Source organism: Lichenostomus cassidix, chromosome 5 (assembly GCF_008360975.1).
Source record: "Lichenostomus cassidix isolate B80296 chromosome 5, HeHo_3.0, whole genome shotgun sequence".
In the NCBI taxonomy this organism is placed as follows: Eukaryota; Metazoa; Chordata; class Aves; order Passeriformes; family Meliphagidae; genus Lichenostomus; species Lichenostomus cassidix.
The window spans coordinates 49,780,566-49,801,937 of record NC_139486.1 but is presented as its reverse complement, the minus strand read 5'-3'; the positions used below and the strand labels follow the sequence as shown (position 1 = coordinate 49,801,937).

At 37.7% G+C, this 21,372-nt stretch overlaps 1 protein-coding gene across 1 annotated transcript; it reads right to left on the bottom strand.

The window, feature by feature from the left end:
- Positions 1 to 19,873: 19,873 nt before the first annotated feature.
- Positions 19,874 to 20,854, bottom strand: FSHB (follicle stimulating hormone subunit beta). The gene is made up of 2 exons (XM_085063880.1): positions 20,678 to 20,854; positions 19,874 to 20,110 (listed from the first exon to the last, which is right to left on the bottom strand). Exons 1-2 carry the CDS (start codon positions 20,834 to 20,836, stop codon positions 19,874 to 19,876), a joined length of 396 nt encoding a protein of 131 aa, XP_084920006.1. The 5' UTR covers positions 20,837 to 20,854.
- Between the last annotated feature and the right edge of the window lie 518 nt (positions 20,855 to 21,372).

Sequence of the window (21,372 nt, the reverse complement as noted above, 5' to 3'; positions counted from 1 at the left end):
CCAAGTGAGCTGCACAGCTTCTTATCAAACATAAAGTCTTGCTATTAAAATGGTCACTGCAGCTGGGTGTATGCACAAACCAAAAAAGAAATGTTTCTGTGAGCTTAGGTTTTCTTCAGTCCTCTTCTGCTGCAGGGGTTGGGCTCTGCACAAAAATCTGTAACTGTTTTTCAGTTCTGCAGTGCTCTGCTCCATGACTCACTGTACATCAAACTTTTCTGTCAACTGTAGCTATGGGAATTACCATGGTTCCTTGAAATCCTTTTAGAAATAAGACAGTTATCCCGTGAAACCTGTACTGAAATCAAGTTTATTTATATCTTTTCTATTTTTACATTAGAGAGTGATTTTTTTTTCTTAAGGCGTGGGAGACAGTTACATTGTCCATCAGTTTTGTGGCCTTCTGACAAATCACTGACCTAAAACCACACAGTTTGCCCCCTGATTTCATGCCTCATTATGTATTTGGAGAGAAAATGGTCCATTTGTCTGCAACTGATAGGCCTGTTAGCAGGTACCAGCAACTACTGTGAATAGACCCAGTCTAAACATGGCAGTTTTTGACTTGCAGAAACGGATGTAAACCCATTACAAGTTGTATTAGGCTGTGCTTTTTGAAAGTGTTCAAACAGTCAGATCTTGGATGTTTTATCCTCTTTCTGTCATTGTTGTTTTGAGAGATAAACAGGGAAAGACTGTGACAAATGATGGAAGGAAAGTCAAGTGTTTCCCATCCCCCATCAAAAACCTCAGTAAAACGTGTTCAACCTAAGCCCACTTTGTTGATGTACTTTGGAGTGTCAAAGTCAAATCAAGGCTAGTGCTTCTTATGCTTGAACTAAGCAATTTATGGGTCAGTTTATCAAGTGTACAGTATATAGAAGTTACAGCAACAGTTTTCTTTACAGATTTTATTGAATCCAAGCAACATACTTACAAGAGGACACCTCAGCTTCCAGAGGAAATGAATATGAGTTAAAACCTGCAGGCATACTGACAAAAGACAGCTATGTCCAAACTGAAAAGTGTAACTACCCTAAAGAGGACCTAGAAGTAGTTTGTTAGTTTTGACAGTAATTATAAGCTTTGGTTTTTCAAATTAAAAATGTTCATCTTATGCCTTTATTGAAAGTTAAAGAACAGGAGAGATGATACCATGCAACATGCAGTTATAATTTCTTTATGGAGGCAGTGACATTGTATAATTCATTGAGACTTCTTGTTTCTCTGGGTTTTAGTGTCATTCCAGTGCCAACATTGTAGCTGAGGGGAAGGGGAATGTCCTGTGTGTCCTCTAAGTGTGTCCCCATGTGCCCACAAAGTGTTGAGTGAAGGCTCCAAGTCTATATCTAATCCCTGGTTCTCAGGATCAGCTGGAGTCTGCTCCAGGCCCACAGTGTAGGCTCAGTAGTGAGTTCCTTTGAGATTCCTTTTTTTATACCATATCTGAACACCTTCTTCTAGAATACCTTCAAATGGCTTGTTAAGGCAGCTCATACCATCAGCTGGGTTTACTTATTCATGTCTTAACAGTCTTCTCTTTCCATTGCCAACTTCAAATGCTCTTTTAAAGTTTTTCCCTGGGTAAGTTGAATACCATCTTCACAATAATGACATGCTATCATTTTATCTGTAATGGTTTCCTCAAGTCTGTCTCTGAGGCAGTCGCAGCATGTTAGCCTGCTGGTTTTATTCTGACAAAAATCTGCTTTTCCCCAATAATATTTCTGATACAAGCATTCATTGTCCTCTAAGCAGTCTTTGTTACTATCATGTCTCAAAGGTTTTGTTTCTTGTGTCAGTAATGTGAATTTGCTATGATCTATAACAACACTTACTGTGGAAAGATAAATTATTCACCATTTAAATACATTTATGTTTGGAATGTCCATGGTTTTCCTGAACTTTAATAGCAAATTGTTAGGACTTTTTGCCTCTATTTCTTACTTTGGATCAGCTCAGTGTCATTCTGAGATAATTGAATTGGTTTGTACCTCCTTGTCAGTACCAATTTTTCATTGTCATAGTACTGTGTTGTTGCTCTGTATATGTAGGACAACCAGTGTTGCTGTGTGACTGAGAATAGAATATACTTTTATTTCTTTTAGTCAGTAGCAAGATATTTAATCTTTTTTTTCTGATGGTAGAGACGTCTTTAAAATTCCCTGACATGTTTTTGTAGTTACTGAGCCATCCAGCCTCCTCCAAATCTGGTTATGTTAGGAAGTATCACATGCTTTTGCAGAGTTGGTAAAAATGTGCTCAATGGTGACTGAAATCCTATAGGAATTATGGTTTCACAATGTCATGGGGTTAATTCTGATTCTGAAATTTCCTTCATGCAATTCTGAAGAGCAAAGAACAGCTCTGTTGTTGAGAGTGATGCCATTTTATCAAGACTCCAGATTCACATTCTTTAGCAGGAATGAAAAGATTCCCATTATCCACTTGTCCAGCTGATGCTTAGGCATCAGTACATCATTTCAGGTGCCTAGTTTTAAGACAGTTGCTATCTCTTGGTACTTCTCCAGTTTTTATTTTCAAAGGAGAAAGTGCCTTTTTCTCTTACAATTTTAGCATTTTAATTTTAGTTTAAAAATATTCATAATTGTGTAGTGACACTTATCTTTCAGATATTTGAAATTAATATTATTCTTTCTGAACATGTTTTGTTTAGTTTTTATGTCTTCATTACCCTCCAGCTGTAGGAGACAAACATTTGGGCCATTTTTAATGTTGAATTCATGTCATATTAAATACATTAACATATCACTGGAACAGTTCCTTAATTATTCACTTTAATGGACTGTGACCAAAATGTCATTTTCCTTTTGTGTAATTTCCTTTTCTTTTCTGTAATCTCAATGTTTATGGTGGATTTCATTGCTTTCTTTTCCTTTATTTTGAAGCCCATGCATATTATGCTCATCGAGCCTCTTTGAGGTATGACACTATAATGAGTGGAAGAATTTTAGAAGTCTCCATGATTCTTACTCTAAATGATAAACATGCATAAAAACATTGCTGCATAAGAAAGTGAGAGCAAACCAAGGAAGTTAGTTGCTCTTCTGTTGTTGCAAGCAAATGGATTTTAGGAAACCTGTCCAGAAAATGGTTCAGCAAATAGATTCTGAGTGATGTGAGCTGAGAAAATTTCTCTTTCAAAGGACTACTTCATACTGTTAATATTTTATAGCCTCTTAGAAATTCTCAGCTGGAATTGTTACAATATTGTTACGTATTGATCTGACTGGGGAGATGTTTTAAATCTGGATTTTAACCTGGATCTTCTCAAAATACAGACACTTGAAAGACCGTCGTGTGCAGGTTCATCCTAAGATTAGTGGCTTCTCAAGTAAGGGACATGCAAAAGAACTTCCAGAGTTTTCAATCTCAAGAGGAATGTTCTCATAAAATACTGTTTTGTATATTTATCAGATTTCTCAGATTGTAAGAGGTTTTTTCCACTCTCTGGAGTGGTACAACACAGTGAAGTACACATGAGCATCTGCTTTGTTCTGGGTTTGTTCCCATGAGGTAACTCGTACTCTACATAGTGGTACATTCTTTTGCTGAAGGAGGGGAAAGCTAATTTTGTGAAGTGAAATATGGTCACTGTGCACTGTCCTTGGATCAGGCTGAGTGCTCTGGAGTTAGGTCAGACTTGTATTCAATGATTTGTTTCAGTGTGGTTTTGTGCCTTAGCACTGGTAGTTTTTTACTTGCTTGTTTGTCTGTTTGTTTCGTAATAATGGAAAACATCAGAAAATAATGGTGGACATATAAAAAAGTAGAATAAAGATTTTGTGTTTGAGAATGGATTATTTATGATGCCAAGTAGGATGGGCATTAATTGTTTTGACTTGTCTTTACTCTCCAGATAGTATCATGACTAATGGAAGAGAGGCAATGTTGCAGTCATTTGCATGGAAAAACTGTATAACTATCCAATCCTTCTCAGACTTTTGTTTCCCCAAGCACCAAATGATGTCTGAATTACCATTTTTCAAGCAGAAGCACAAGCAGGCTGATGCCTGTACAGTGCAACCCTGTGGGAAAAGTTTTCAAGCTTTGCAAAATGTTTAGCTCTGAGAAGCTAAAGCAGATGTTAGTGCAGAAAGAATTTATGCCAGGACTTAGTAGGATGAACAGAAGGGGAAAAGCTACTAGAAGAAAACAAAATGAGAGACTAGGCTGGACTGGGAATAGAATAAATAGAGGACCATTGAGGACTGACTGAAAACCTAACTTAGAGATGAACTGAGAATGCAAGTTAGTAAAACTCAAGGATTGGGAAGGAAAAGGTTGAAAGATTAAAAGAGTAAAAAAGGCAGGAGCAAAATAAATGGTAGTAATGGAGGAGTCCAAAGCTCTGAAGTTACTGCAATTTTCCCCCCTCCAGTTAATTTCACTTGATACAATTATAATGTATGAGAAATCTGTCTTTGATCCTTCTGGCAGACTAGGTACACTTGTTTCTCAAAATAAGGAAAATAGCAGGAAGCTAACGTGTTTTAACTTAAGTAGCTGAATATGGGAAATCCTGTACAAAGGTTGCTTTCTCTTCAATTTACAAAGTAGGAGTTATTTGTGAAGTCCATGGTGCAGAACACTCTCCTGGTTACCAACTCAGTACTTTTTCCCTGTGTTTTTGCTCAATTTTATGAGCATAAATTTTGCTCAAATTTATGAGTAGTGGTAGTATAAAAATATGTGAATACTCTTGTTATTTTGTTTAAACAACTGCTTTGAGAAAAATAAAAAGGTGGAAGTGGAAAATGGTTTGGAGATAACTTGTTTTGTAGAGACTGTTAAGAATAAGCTTACCTGCTTTAGTTTGGCTCACATACTGAAGCAAACAATTTTAAAATGTCGTGTAATAGTAATGCATGCCCAGAGCTGGAGTAGGGGGAATAAATTACACTGTAATTGTATTAGCAAAAACAGAGACTGAGGCTGTGGCTTTTATTGAGCTCTTCACAGAACTTAATGGAATTTGCAAATAAAATTGTAAAATACCTTATTCATATTAAAATTTTCCACAATCATAAGCTCAGAAATTATGTTTCTAGAGTCTATCCACTCTTTACCCAAAAGATAACATTTAGGTTATGAAGAAATTAGGATGCAAAGACTCAAGAACAAGGTAGGTGCTACTAAAACATGGTAATTCAAACAGAAGAGAATTTTTTCTGACTTTTCATTGTACTAACTGCCTCTGTCTCAAATGGTTTCAAAATGTGCACATCGTGCTTTTACGTAAGTCTCACTTCAAGGATGTATTCATTCTTGAGTAGAATGCAGTGGCTCTTTGTTGCAGTGAAAAGCAATTGACAGTAGTTCTATAGAAGAATAATTTCTCTACAAATCTTTAGTCGCAGGTGTATTTATTAACACTGGATTATGATTCAGTATGCCAAGCTTTTCTTTATCCCCCACACTTCTTGTCTTCAGGAGTGTCACTAAAGTTCACAAAGAGAAAGGGTCAGGAACACAGAAGTTGGGTAAAATGCTCTTGAGGTGCATTATAAAAGACACATTCCAGGGGTGAAAGTGATGGAAGCACTGACTTGATGTTTTGTTTGTAGGCTGACTTCGTCCTTAAAGGAACAAATTAGAGGTGTGGCAGCAGTCATATACTGATGTTCTATCAGTGTAAGGCGTTGCTTTGTGGTCTCCCAGAGCAGCATGCTTAGTCCTGACTAGAAGCTGACAAATCATCAGAATTTCCTCTTTCCTGTGCATGTTTGACGCATCTTTTTCCATTCAGCTCGTCAGTGGTAACCTAAAATTCCATGAGGTGTCACATTGCAAAACCAAAGCATGAGTGGTTACAAAGTAGCTTCTGATTAGAAGCTAAGCGTTCAATTTTAAATGAGGTGATGATAGATTTTAAACTCAGCATGTTTAAAATTTGAAAAAAAGTATTTGGTGTCATCAGACAATTTTGACTAGCATTGCACTTTTGATATAGAGATAAATTAGTTGGGACTATTACAGTCTTCCTGTAGTAAAAAAAAAAAAAGGAAAACAGAAATCATGGAATTGAATGGGGACATAAAAAAGAAGCATCAGATTAAAATTCTACCTGGTAAAAGTCTACGTGGTAGGGAATACACTGCTGCTATATTTAGACTTAGTTTGTCTTTTTCACAAACTTTTACTTTGTCCTTACCAATTGCCCCTTAATATCCTTCTCAGTGTTTTTTAATCCAGCAGATATCTTCTGCACAGCAAGCTCTTATTGTATCTTGCAGTTCGTGGGAATTCTGCAGTCTCTTTATTATGATTCCCTCATGTCTGTTTAGTTCAGAAAGTCTTTAGAGCTCTTTCTTTATCACACTATTGTCTCCTATGTTGTTTTTTTACCATCATGTTTTGATTCTCAGAAAGAGACACACTCTAGAAGATCAGCTATTCTGTTAGAATCAGCATTTCACTTGCTACAATGATAGCTTGATCCTGAAAGGAGATCTTCTGTAACAGGTAAGCAGTGTAAATGCACTGGTGAATGCTCCAGCTACACAGATTTTCTGAAAGGTTTGCTTGTACAAGCCTATCTGCTGCCCAGAGAAGCATAAAACCAAAACCATTCCCATTAGGGTAGCAGGCAGAGGGCTGATAATCAACTGAGTGTCTTGTTAAAAAGATAATTGAAAAGTGTTCCTGAGCTAAGTCTTGATCCAGAGCATGTTGAAATCAGCAGGTGGCTCTGAGTTAGACCTGGCCTGCAGTATTTCAGTGGAAGCAGCAATGAGGCAGAAACTGCCATAGGTATTTATTTGTTTTAACAGGATCTCCCCTCACCTAATCTCCAGCAAAGAGGTAGAATACACTAGTTAGTTCTTCTAGCGCTTTTCTAAATTGGGAGATAAGAGACATTCCTGGCACTGGGAGGTTAATGTTGATTCCATGACTCTATGTACCATTGAGCAGGACAATGATTAAACAAGTGACACCTTTGATACAGATCTATTTTATCTGGAAATAGTGCACGTAGACTTAGACACCTGGAATAGTTCTAGCTGCTTAGATTTTCTTACTCAGCCTCTGAGATGTTACAGTTCATTGATCTTTCTCCTGCTGTAGAATTCTGTCTCATCTTCTGCCTGCATCCTTCAAGGCTGCTTTCCTGCCAGAGCTTCTGAGAAGATATTGTCCTGATCTTGGTGTGGTGCTGCCTTATCTGCAACAGACCCCTGAAATTTCAAAATGCCACATTTTTACTGCAGAGGTAATATGTATCAGCTGTGCTGGCAATAATTGGTGAGAAATTTATCTGACTCTCAGGAGAACACCAAATTATGTGGCATTTTTTTTCTTTAGCTAACCAGATAAATTTGTTAATTGCACAGAGAGGCTGAGTCCCCATTTTGGTGCTATGCTAATTTTCACTGTATTCAAATGACACTGGTTTTTGGCCAGTCATCTTGTGTGGAAAACATTGCTTCAGCTAGAGAATTGTATTCGGTAGGAACTGAATAATCAGCAGCGGCCAGGATATAATTGAACTGATTCTGCAGTGACAGTGAGCCTAGAGTTTGGACTATCCCATACATTGCTCACTTGAAGTTTGTTTCTCTATAAAATATCACCTATGGAGTGAGTACTCTGTATTTTCTAAAAGGGAAAATTGTAGTTTTTAATGTTCTGCCTTTTCATTGCTGGTGTATGTTTTCTCATGTTACTTCCAAGAACAGAGAGATGTCATTTTTCTGCATGCTTGCTCTTCACAGAGGGTTTGGTGAGGGCTGAATCCTCCCAGACAGAAGCAGGGAAGAGAGAGAGTGTGCCAGTGCCTGGTGTTCCTCACCTGGGAATGTAATGTGTAATGCCATCTTGTGGAGCTGTGTTATATTCATCTAGAGGAATATGAGTAACAAATTCTGCAGGTTTGGTGCGTGCTTTCCCTTTACCTCAGAGGGAGACCTGCACATTTATCTTTTCATCAGAGAGAGAATAAAACACAGAGCTCTAAAGCTTTATCACGGGGAGTAAATAATTCATGGCTTCAGAATAACACAGAGGTACTTACAGACAGGTGGTAAAAGAGACAATTTAGTATTTTTGATCAACATGTAAAATATCTATTTTCACCCAACACAATATTCTTCTTATTGACATCACAGGAAAGGAGAAATTTAAGGGAAGATATGAAAGTGAACCAGAAAGTGCCTTTCTGGATGTGTCAGCTCTTGGCTTAACAGAAAGTATAGAGGGCCCTGTCTAAAAGATTAACAAGAAGATGATGGGAGCTGTCACTACAGCTTGATTGGAGGCCTCTAAATACTTGATGAGAGGTGATGGGTAGGAAGGATCAGTCATAATGAGCCTTGAAAGTGGTGGCAAATACCTTATGGTTAATGCAATAGAGAAGGGATGATCAGGAGACGGTTGCAAAGAGCAATGATATAGTTGGATTGGCAAGCAAGGCTGCTGATTTGTGCAGCAGCATTCTTCATAAATCTTTTATCAATAAGAAGTACAAAAGATTGTTGCTTTTCTATGCTTTTCACTATTTGATGTTAACATAATCTCTGACAAATAAATATTCTTTATCTTCACTTTTTCCCTCTGTCAAATGTATCACTGTACCACAGCATCACATGGGGTATGGCATGTTCTTCATTTTGCAGCTACAACATTCACAGTGAGACACTTATATGACATAGATGTTTGAAGAAGTGGTGGCTGTAGCATATGTCAAACAACAATAGTCAATTATTAGTTGGTTTTCTGTTGCTTTCTTCTCAAACCACAACTATATTACTTGCTTGAGTGAAAATAGGCAAACAGGTACGTATTTTGTCTATGAGTCTGAGATGCTCTCTTAGCAGGGGTGGAATGGTGGGCCTAGGGTGCCTGACATGTGTGTTGGTCAGTGTGTGCTATTTGGCCATTATTTGATGCTTAGGAAAGAGGACAATCAACTTCTTTGTGTATGTTTGATTTGGGTTTTTTTGATTTTTTTGGTTTTTTTTCCCACACTGCATGTGCTTCAGCTGTGCTCTGCTAGTTTTAGCATCTTCTAAAATATGTTTGAGGAATTCAATATTACTTCCAACAGTTCAAGGAGACTGAATTTCTGGTTTATATGTGGGAATTATCTTACTTTGGAAACTTCATATTTATGCCCATGCTTGGTGGTATGCCAAGGATTCTTCGTGAGAGTTTACATTCTTCAGCTGAAGAAGGTTTATGTGACCCATCACAACAGCTAAGACTGATTGGATTTCAAATATTGAGTTTTCACCACTTTCTTTGGAAGTATTCTGAAAGAATCTGGGGGTCAAATCAGCAGATAAATCAGTTTAGCTTGCTTGCTAGCCATCTGTGAGCTGAGAAAGAGGTTATATAAATTTATTAATATCCTAGTTTTTTGTACTGTTCCAGACACTTCTATAATTTTCTGAATGCTGTATCTGTAAGTGTTGATCCAGAGAGTAATAATTCTTCTAGATAAGGTCTATGCGAATTAAAAGGAAAACTCCCTCCACTCCAAAATCACATGAAATTTCAGTCTTTCTGTGTCTTTGACAGGATAAAAAAGATCAGTGGTAGATTCCTAGGGTAAGATCCCTATCTACTAAAAGAAAAGGAAATGAACTCCTTACTGCCAGGGTACATTTTACCGTCAAAGAGTACTTTTGCATCATGAAAAGAGAATTTTGCTCTCCCCAGTTAGAGTAGCTGGCTCCATTTCATCTCTTCTCAATTTCCTGGAAGGGATATAGCCCAGAGGTGTTCTTAAATTACACTGGAGTTTGAATACATAAAAAGATGATGGGAAGCCACTCACAAGTAAGTTTTGAATCTTTGTGGGAATAAGTGGTTTAGGTCACTGAGAAGAATCTCTCAAAGATATTACCAATAGCAGACTTAATATAAATATGCAAAAGCAACACCGTTAACAAATTTCAGTGCAAGGCTCACTTCATTACTTACTACAGAGATGAGGCACACAAAGGGAAATCTGCTTGGAGTAATTTTATAATGATTTACACGCAGACTGGAGGCACAGAAGGGATAAGGGTGCAGAAGGGTAAGGGAGACACTCCCATTGAGTTACTTTCTAACCTGATGGAGCCTTGGTGAAGCTGCGTCCAAACGCAGCCCTACACTTGGTCAATAAGTTATTTCTAAAGGATTTAGCAGCACTTAATCATTGACTAATTTAACATTTGCAAAACGAGTCAATAGGATTTCTGTAAGCAACATTCACTCTACACTTGTTATGCATACACAGACACAAAGGACTTTGTACAAAGGTACACCTGCTCAATTCCCCTAGAGTTCAGTGAAATATGTTGGTTGCTTTTGCCTCGCTGGGCAAAAGGCTCAGCCTTAAGGAGGGAGGTATCAGCCAAAGCCCTGTTGTCACCTGGTGTGGATGGTCCTCTGAGTACCCAAACTTTAGGGCTGGTGAATTTTGAGAGCCTTCCTGTGCAGAGGGAGATATCGGCACAGCCCACTGTGCCCCAGGAAAGCTCAGAGGGCCTCACAGCACTGCTGCTTATGGGTTGTGACTTGTTTGGCTTTAGACATCTCTCTATCCCCATCCTGGCCATAATCCAAGATGGCAATTACTGGAATTTTCCTCAGAAGTCTGGCTACGTTGTTAATATTGCTTCGCTCTGGCTATGATTCAGGCAAATAATGTTTCGAGGCTTCAAGGCCTTGTTCTGTTAGACAACAGAAGTTCCTTAGACAACAGAACTTCCTGGGAACAGAAGGATAAGCTCAAGGAAGCTTAATTGCCGAGAACCATTAATGAAGGCTGAGGCCTAACAAGAATTCCTGAGATTGGCTGAGCAGCCTGAAAAAAGGAGAGGATTGGGGGATGCACCACCAAAAACTTAAGCATGAGGCCTTTGGTTTGCATTAATTCATTGCCACTCTTAATGCTACCCAGGCAAATGAGAATGGGTTCTGATGTTGAAAAGCCTGTTTGTGATTTAGTTTGTCTTATTAAAGAATTTTGCATTTAGAAAGGGCTGTTCAAATGCCGGAAGTCTTACAAGTTAGGTGGAATTTCAGAGCTTCATTCAGTTATGCATACTGTGGCTTATTCTGTTGAGCTACCAGGGGCACATCAGTGTACTAAAGCGTAAATGAGATTTAGGAAACCTGACTTGTGGAGATTTTAATTTAGATAACTAAAGCCAAGTTCCTGAAAGTATTGCTTATGATGAATTACAATGTAATTTGTTTTGGAAACTCAAGTATTCACCAGGAAGATCTGTCTGGCCTTGGTTTCCCAATGAATTTTACTTTAGTGCAGGTACCACATAAAGGACATTCTCATCCAGGCAAAGAGAAACATTTTTGAACATCAAAACATTGAGCTCAATAAATGCTAAAAGCTAACTGAGCTGAAGAGGTGAAAAGGGAAATTACCTTTTGTTCTGCATTGAAAACAAACTTTGTGAGTGTCATTACTCACATGTTTAAGTATGTTCATACTAATATGAACAGTTAATGTCAAATATTGCAATATCAATTTAGTTCTTTTTTTTTTTCGTGATTTTTGATCAAACAGTAGTAAAATAGACTCAGTTTTGTGCTCATCAGAGGTGGAAAGCCAACAAAAGAAACATTTAAAAATACTAGTGATAGCATTTTACTGTACCTTTTTTCTGAGTGGGAGAGCCTTACTCATACAACACAGATTTTTCCACAGAGAAACAGAGTTATGAGTTGTTCAGAAGATATTTCTGCCATCTTCTTCACTGCAGAATATGAGCATTTCATCATTATGTGATATACTAACTAGCTTTTGGTGTATGTCCTTAGCTGAAGACTTTTAAAAAGGACACATGCTGTTGTACAATTAAATCCAAGGTATTTTCAAACACCTCCACTTGCCATCTTAAGCAGAAGGTGACTGATGATGGTTCCCAGTACTGAAGGTCACTGCCATTTATCAGTTACTGAAAACTTCAATTTCAAGCTTATGTGTGGCATTATGGGTTCCCAAAAGTGAGACTGTGTCTGGTTAATATTAGAGCAAAACTACTGGATAGCTGGATCTACACATATGGAGACATTTCATCTGCAAACTTGAAAAACGCTGTGCACGCAATTTGGAAAGGCAGGCATGATTTAGGTGCTTACCATGTGAAAAGAATGGGAACAGAATTAAAAGCTGATTAGAATTGCTCTTTAGAAGACTTTATGTGAAGCAGATGGGTGTTGCTAGCAATGTCATGGTCAAAAAGTGCAAGAGTGCCTCTCTTTCTGCTAGTCAGTAGCCAGAAAATGTGATAAGGAAAGGAAAAGAAAAGCAGCTGTTTTATTAAAACTTGTAAATAGAAATTTTAAATACCCAAATAAAATTGCTGGGGGTGTTTTTTGTTGTTGTTTTTGACCAGAAGTCTTGAGAGTTATGCAGCCAAAAATCCTGAGCATTAGTTGAAGGAGTGAAAGGGCAGTGAGATTTGCCTGACTGGTGTAGTATAGTAATATCAATTTCATAATGCTTCAAATTGTGTTTTCATGTTGCTTTGCTAGAGGGAGTAGTTGGGAGATCCTGAAGACTCCATTGTTGATTGCCATATTCTTGGGCAGGTTACTTTTCCTATTTTGAAGTCAATGGGTTATAAGTCAAAAGCAGAATTACTTGTTTCTTTCATATGGCATACTGAGTTATAAAGAGAAGATCCTTTCTTGTGCTATCAGTATTACCTAGTTAGAGATGTGGCAAATACCCTGAAATAAGATGGCAGAAATTAATATAAGAATGACATTAAAGGGAAATTTTTCTAATTTGAGATCTGACACTATTCCAGTCTTCAAAGTGTTTGTGAATATTTAATGGCTCAGACATCTACTGGAAGGATGTAGACTGAATTATTTAAGGGCACCACAAGCCCTTGAATATTTAACCCCTGAAGCATTGAAAATCATATTTAGGGGTTACTAATTCTGATATAATGGTTATTTCTGGACTTGCTCTTTTGCTATTTTTAAATTTTTTTTTATTATTAAAGCAACATTGGTCTACACAATGCAAGCAAAATTAAATGGTTATCCTAATCTTACAATAAATATTCTAAAATAATATAGTTTTCAATAGATGAAAATAAATATTCTTAGAGTGGTTCTCATGAGTCTATAATACTAATCCAGATAGCATACTGTCCATTAATTACAGTGCTTGTTTTTAGAGGTGATGTCTGGGGCTTGTGTTGGGGTCAACTGAATCTTTGTCAAAGTACTGCAGCTTCATTATCTCTAATGAATTCATTAGTTGGATACTGGAATTTGATAAGGTAGTTTCTACACTCTGCTTAGAGAAATGCTTAATAAAATGACAGTCCTGCATGTGTTGTGCTTGTTGAATAACAAATACTGAGTAACCAGACTGTGCATAGACAGTGATTTGTCTCAGCTTTTACATTGTCCCTGAATTAAGCATCGCAGTATAAAGTGGTTTTGAGTTCCAGACATAATAATCCAGGTATATGAACACATCTAGATACTTGTAGATCAGGATCTACTTGTCTTAAGGCTAGATTGGATAAACAAAGCCAGTGAGGTAAAGTTTGCGTCTGTTCACACCCACGGTGTAAATCAGTCTCCCACCTAAAGCATTAGCTCACTTTAGAATTCTCATCAAGATTAAGATATTTCTCTAAAAGCAGAAGTTGTATAGGAAAGAAATTTAATTGATTAGGCTAGATCCATTGCTTGGCAGAGCTGTCTTGGCTACTCTTTGGAAGTGGGAGCAGAATGAATTTCAAGCTGTGTGTATTATTTCTTGATCACTGGGCTGGCTGAAATGCACACCCTAATTTGTGTTACCTAGCTGTTGTTGATTCTAAACGCCTGTTTGGAAAGTCAAGTATTATCAGGGTATAGACCTCATCCACAACCCATTGCCTCACTGTGACATAAGTTTTGAACCGAAAGTTTTCTTTCTAACTTCTAAAAATTTTTCTTCATTGTCATATTATTTTGACTGGGAATTTCAACAGCATTCACAAAAGCATCAAGATTTGCAAATGTTGTGAAAAGAAGGAGATCATGAAAGATAAGATGATTTTTGAATGAAATCTTAGGTGTAAACACATGAAGGAAGAGAAAAACGGAATTCCTTAAGTTTTCAAAGGTTTGTCTGCAAGCCACTGGATAATGCTAAATTAATTTATATGTCTTGAATAATGTCATTTTAAGAAGGACATATTTTAGGGATTAGGCTCATATCCTGACTGAATAATATATCTGTCTATAGCATTATTTAATGTATGTAATTATAGCTGAATGTAATCTAAACATATTAGATCCATAATTTGCCTTTTTTACACAGAATAATGTCTATATATAATGTGTGTTTCACTCAGAATAAGACAATCCAAGAAATATATCTGACCCACCTCCCATATTTTTTCAGTGAATTAAGAGGTCTAATGGTTAATGGCTATGAAGCATAGCTAGTTAATTCTTTGCCTTCCCCGCCTACACAGAATGAAACACTGACATTTGATTTCTTGAAAGTATGTCCTTTCTCTAACCCTGCTCCTGTCTCGTTTGCTCTATTTCCCAGACTGCAGCCTTGTGAGCTGCTGTAATGTCTATCAGCATAAGTCATGCTGACAGCCCAAGGCTCTGATAGCTAATGTTAATAACATAAATTGAAGAGAAACATGAGAGACCCGGAAAAATTTTATAATCCCATTGCCTGAGTGGAGGGGAGCCACTAATCTCAAGGCTGCCATCTTCAGATGAATTTTTCAGATTAGCTGTTTAGCTCTTTTTTTTTCAGTTTTTTTGCATAGTTTTCACTAAGATGCCAGTTTTATTGTTTAAATGAAAATAAAGTATGTGGTTTATATTGCACACTGACAAAACTAAATGCCCTTGTTGAGCTGGGATGGTGAAAGAGGAGTGTAGCATGTGAACAGCACACTGAACTGCCTTTCCCCTTGCCGTTCAAATAGTCCACATTAAGTGCAGCCCCAAGGTGGTATGTGCAAGCTAGAGTGCTGATGTTCCTGTTTTCCACCATTTTTAATCTCTTCTGTTTCAGGCTAGATTTGTCTGAGGATTTGTGAATGACTCCTAAGATCTTATTCATAAGGTGGGTTAATACAGGGAGAGGAAGTTTATATTTCTTGCTTATGGTAAAAATTACAGCAAGCCCAGTTATATGGCAAAATTTAAAAATCAAGTGCAAGCCTGTTTTAAGCTAGGAGGAATGATTTACTTCGGCTGGAAATAATAGCTGAGCACTGGCAAGAGTGGGGTGATGCTAATTATGTCGATGCTTTATTAATGGCTTCAAGGTGAGGAACGCATGTTTCCTTGTCTGTCTGTAAAATCCGGGTGTGCTTTCCACCTAAAAAAAGGCATTGGGATTAAGCGGTCATTTCCATTAGGAGGACCCTGAATGCTGCTGCTGCACTTTGTGTTCCCATCCTGACATCTGGAGAGCTTCAAGTACGACAGGCACAGACACTGCTAAGATCAAGGTCAGACTGTCTGCATAATGAATGGCAGAGAGCATTAATTCGCCCACAGATGTGGCGGCAAAGATGAATAATCTCCGTGCAGTTTAACTATACATCTGGGCATTCAAGAGACTTCATTAATTACAGCACAGAGAATCCTACATCAAGTAGCCCTCTCAGAGGCCTGCAAGGGACAGTCCAAGACTATGAATTGCCTCTGTGCTGTGTGCCTTCACCAGGGGCTTATAAATTAAAGCTTTCCAGATTTGCTGCTTTAAGGCTCATGCAGGAAAAGAGATAGTTTAACTTAAATACAAGTAAATAGTTCAGTCCATTTTAATTTTTACTGCTTCTAAAGTTAGATTTTGTAGGCTGGTGGCTAAAGTCTGGCATATTCTAAGGTCTTTTTGCAGAACCTGAAATTAAAAATAGAATGAATATGCAGTTTTGGAAAAGTTCGCTGTTGGCAGAATGGTTCTGTTCAAGTTGAAAAGCATTTTAACTATTGATTTCAATGGAAAATGTTAGGCCCATGGTAGGAGTTCTTCAAAATCTACTTTTGACTGTATTAGAAATATTTCTAAAAGCTTCTCCACCAATTTACTCTTTAGAGTAGCATGTCATACTGAGACTTTCACCTTTTCACAGAGTTCCCATTTATTCATCTTGAGAGATCTAGCAAAAAGGCACAAAAATTACCTCTTCAATATTTTTCTTAAATAATAATAAGCAGATTTAGATCTCAGACTACACTGATATTCATGGCTTGCTTGTACCTTCACTAAAACTTTGCAGAAACACTGATGTGAAGGTAAGTGCAATGAAATTATTGGGCATTCAATGGAAATTGAACTATAAATAGAGAAAGTCTGTCTTACAAACTATCAAATGTAGACTAAGATATCTTCAAGTCAGGTCAGCCTTCTCTAAGAATTTCTTTATTTCTGTCGCTAAAGGTACTGACAGTGAAATAGTTGCCATCAATCTGTAGAACAACTAGTAATGGTTGGCATGATTTGGAATGGATTTTACTTGAGAGAAGGATACTGGCATTGTCTGGTATTGTCTATTATTACAAGCAGGGATGTTTGTTTGTGTGAATAATCTCTTTTCTTATACCCTTTCTTACTAATATTGTGACTGTTTTCTTATGTCATTTCAGTTTCCAGTAAATTGTTCTTATCTCAACCTGTCACCTTCCCATTTTGTGCCTCCAGCTGGAGCAGGGAGGGAGCAGCTCACGGTTTGGAGAGTCTCAATGAGGACAGTGAACTGGGGAGTTCCATTCCTAAACCACTTCTGGTGGTTTAACCCCAGCCAGCAGCCCAGCCTCAGAGAGCTGCTGCTCACTCCTCCACCAGAGGGGCTGGGGAGAGACTAGGCAGGGTAAAAGGTAGAAAACTCTTCAGCTGAGATAAAGAGAGTTTAATAGGGAAAGTAAAAGGAATTAATTCCCTGCTTCCTGTGGGCAGGCAGGAGTTCAGCCATCTCCAGGAGGGCAGGGCCCCAGCACAGTTAGTGGTCACTTGGGAAGATAAATCCCATCACTCCAAACATCCCCCTTCCCCTTCCTCCCTCTTTCTCCTACTTCATACACTGACCATGATATCACATGGTCTGAAATGTCCCTTTGGTCAGTTGGGATCACCTGTCCTGGTGGTGTCCCTTCCCAGTTTCTCATGCACCCCAACTCCCATGCCATCATGCCATAACAAAAATGTCTCTATTTTATCAACTCTGTGTTCAGCACAAATCCAAAACACAGCCCCATACTAGCCACTGCAAAGAAAATTAACTCTACTCCAGCCAAAACTAGCACACCACGACACCTCAATACACTTTTGACTCTGTTAGTTGCAGTTTTGGATTTGAAGTTCTGAATAGATTTGTTTGGAAAATGAAAATGTGTGGTGCATTTGTCTGATGGAATGAGACTGGTATGATTTTTGTTTTCACATGCAATCTAATTTGTGAGAGATGTGGACAGATTCTAATATCTATAGTTTAAATAAATTATTAATGTTAATCTCTATTCTTATCCACAGTACTCTTATATTGCAACTCTGAAATACTTCATCGTGAAGTTACTGGATAAGGCTAAAATATTGTTATGTTTGATGCTATTTGGCCATATAATGCAAGCATGGACCAGGTGGGTGTATCAGTTACATGGGAAAAAATTATGAGGGGGAGAAGAAAATGTGATTTAAAGCATAGTAAAGTTGGCAGGGGGACTCTTGAGGTTTTTAATTGGCTTATTAAGACACATAACAGAAGTGCAATAAAATTATTTATTATTCAAAAATACACAAGAGACAATACAGATCTATTTTGAAAAGTTTTACATATTTTTTTTACTACAAGCTACTCTGTTTTCCAATTTCAATTCAAAATTCTCTCATTTAAAATGGAATAATTGCTGATATTAATAACATGCTTAGTTTTAACTGAAATTGACCCATGTTTAAAACTGAAATGAGTGAGATCCGATGTGATTTATCTATTACTTTACCACTTTTAAAGCTTCACTAGACCAAAGAAAATGCCCATGCATATAAATCTTACAAATAAAATCAAGAGAACGAATATCTTTTAGTAAAAAAAGCTAAAAACAAATAAGTTTAAATATCTATTATAAGACAGATTCAGAGTAACAGGCAAATTCTCTTTAAAAAGCATGTCTGCAAGGGTCTCAAAAGCAGACATGCCAGATGACTAGTACTTCATCCCCCTGCCTTGTTATGAATTAGCTTTGTCTGTCATTCCTAACAGGTTCCACGTGTTCCTGAAGACCTGCAGTGGTCACTAATCCACAGATCCCACAACTGTGCTTCCTTCCCTCCCTCCTTCTCCACCCCTGACAGTTTATGTCGGTGTCTAGTTGTCTGTACCTTTTAGAAGATTTGCTAGTGACTACTCTGAATCTTTCATTACTTGTTCTATTCTCTTTGGACACAGAGAACTGACAGTTCTTTTCTGTGTAACAGTCTTCGAGCATGTAAAAGGTTCTGCTAATATTCCCCTTAAGTGTTCCATCCTCTAAGCAAAACAACCCCATTATTTAAATCTTTTTCTCCCAAGATGTTTTTTAGGCTTCTCTCCTTTCTTATTACTCTCCTGTGGATTTTCTCCAGTTTTTCAATGCTCTGAAGTTCTGTGTTCAAAGCTGGAAATAACCACTCAGCTGAAGCCCTACCAAGTAGAACTGAGTGGTGGAGGTAGGTTGTGTCTTGTAGGCTCTGCTCCTTGCATTCCCACTTTTCCGCAGCGCTGGGATGCTGTTGACTCTTTGCTTGTGTAACCTCCCAGTCTGCAGTGCCAGACTGCTGCTGAATCAGTTGGCTCCATTCTGTGTCTGCGTAGGTGATTTTTCTGATGAAGAGTGGTGTGTTTGCATTTTCCCTATAGGATTTCATTCTGTAGGCTTCATATAATTTTCTCAATAATGTGAAGTAATTTCCCATTCTGATTCAGTCAGTCCTCCAGCTTACTTCCAGTTCAGACTGGCATTTGCAGAATTAAGTTGCTGCAGAGTTCTATCAACTTCCATTCTCTGAAGGGACTACTATGAACTGCTTTCAAGGCACATTATTGCACCAGAGGTCAGGTGCCTCTGGATTTACCCCTAATTAATCTGTGAGACTCCTATGTTAAATAATGCTAAACATTTCTCATTGCTGCATTCTGCACTCAGGTGAAAATAGAGAGTTGATGATTCTTTTTTTCAAGTTAGCCAGATATGATCTAGAGTTCATGTTACTTGTGTTATTGTGACAGTGAGGCTGAGCTAACAAGCCTTACTGAGAAAGTACAAGAATTCAGGTGACATTCAACATTTGAACATAGATTTTAGCTCTTAAATATATATACTGATATTATTTGCAGAGCAGAATGACTATAGGAAATATTTTGAAAAGAAAAACAGTCAGGATTTCAGCTAGGAGAGGTTTACAATCCAGCTAATAGAAAGTTAGGGCACAGATGGTTGTAACAAACCAAGCAGCAAGGCTTTTTAAAATAAGTGCATTCTTAGGAGAGATGAAAAGCAAGAGATAATAAAGACTGGAAACCTGGGAGCTTTTTGAAAGCACAGAATATTATAGAATAATCTATGTGAACCAGGCAGTGGAAATACAGGAATATAAATAATGAAGTTGTGATAAAGAGGAAGAGGAAGGAAGGGCAGAAGCAATTGGAAGCAGTATTTCATAGAACTATGAAAATGATTTTAAGGCAACTGATAGGTAAAATAAGGAAGGCCTGAAGGGGATTTTACTCACTAGCTCTTAATTTTGGCCTTAAAAATCTTTGTTTCAATCTTGGCAGTTTCTAAATAGCCTAGCCTTTTATCTTCCATTTAAGCCTGAACAGTACCTTTACTTAGCAGGGAACATTTAAAGCCAAACTGCTGTCTCCAGTACCCTTCACTGGTTACTTCCATTCTGACTGAAGGAGCAGTAGGATGGCCCCAGTCCCCTCACAGTGCAGTCAGTGGTGTCAGTGTCACAGGTCTCACAGTGACACTCTGTAGCTACTGGGTATGAATAAAAAGATTCAGGATGGTCACCACAGCCTGGGATCTTCACTGTTTCATACACAACCTCCTTGAAAGTACAGGTTTGCTGAACGGAGGATACTGGTGGATATTTGTATACTGGATCCTGAAATTACAAGAAGGAAAGAAATGTTTTGAAATTTGTCATGGGGTAGAATTCAAAATTTTTATAAAATGGGAAAATCCCACTGAGATCAAAAGCATTTGGGTCTGACTCTTTTAATTTCTCTTAGATCTTTAAATTTCCCCCTTTAGGAGGACTGATATGGCAAATTTGTGTCATGCCACCATCAAACAATCTTTCAGGTCAACTGCTTAGTTCTTCAAATTATTTGAATGAGAAGTCTGCATAATAATGGCTGCTTTATTGTATCTGCTTGCAACCACAAATTGAGCACAAAGCAGATTGTAATACTTCTAACTCTAGTTATTCAATATAAACATAATATATGCAGCCAGTTAATGAACTGAATTTTACTACTATCTTTTCACCCTTGTTTCTATGCTTCAGATTGGCTGTGCATCTACTCTTGTGTCAGATAGCACAGGAGTTATCCAGCCTGTTCTTCCACAAGGCTCATCCTGTCTATGTGTTCACTACAGACTGCAGGAAGGGTTTATTCATACATCACTTGAAATATTTAATTTTGGTGCCTGAAATGAAGAGTCTCACCCTTGTGAAGCAGTATCCTGAGCACCACGTGGCATTCACTGTAATACAGAATTCACATTCTTCTCTTTCCACTGCTATGGTAATATTGGTGAGCTGACAGCTGTTGCAGCAAATTGCTTTCCAGCAGAGTAACAGCACATAACAATTAATTGTCTTCATCCTGTCTGTAAAGCAAAAAAATATATCTCTACTGTAGGAATATGTATAGTTATTTTCAACAGGAAATAGAAACAGGGAGAAATTGAGGCTCCACATTATCCTCAAGTGGTTCTACAACAGCAAGTGTTCAGAATCATCAGCGAGAACAGAGACATTAAACAGATCTTCCTTATGTTTGCTGTTAAAGGAGTTTGATTTTCCTAAGCAACTGAAATGGCATATCAGCAATCTTTGCAGAATAATAATAGCAGAATACCATAACATTTTCGATGAAGTATTTTTATCTAAGTTTCTGTAGAAAGAATGTGTCCTGTCTGTAAGGAAAAAGAAAAAGAAGCAAGAGAGACAAAGAGCAAAGGATAATGTATTTTTCAGAAGCAATTAATTACTTGAATTATTTGCAATTTGAAAAGAAAGATTTGTATATCAGGACCTGATGAAATCTTACCTGTATTCTACTTGCCTTCCTAGAAGTAATAGCTGTGGTGAGAAGAAAGCCCTAAGCGTTCCTTTTATACTGAATTGTGTGTAATTTA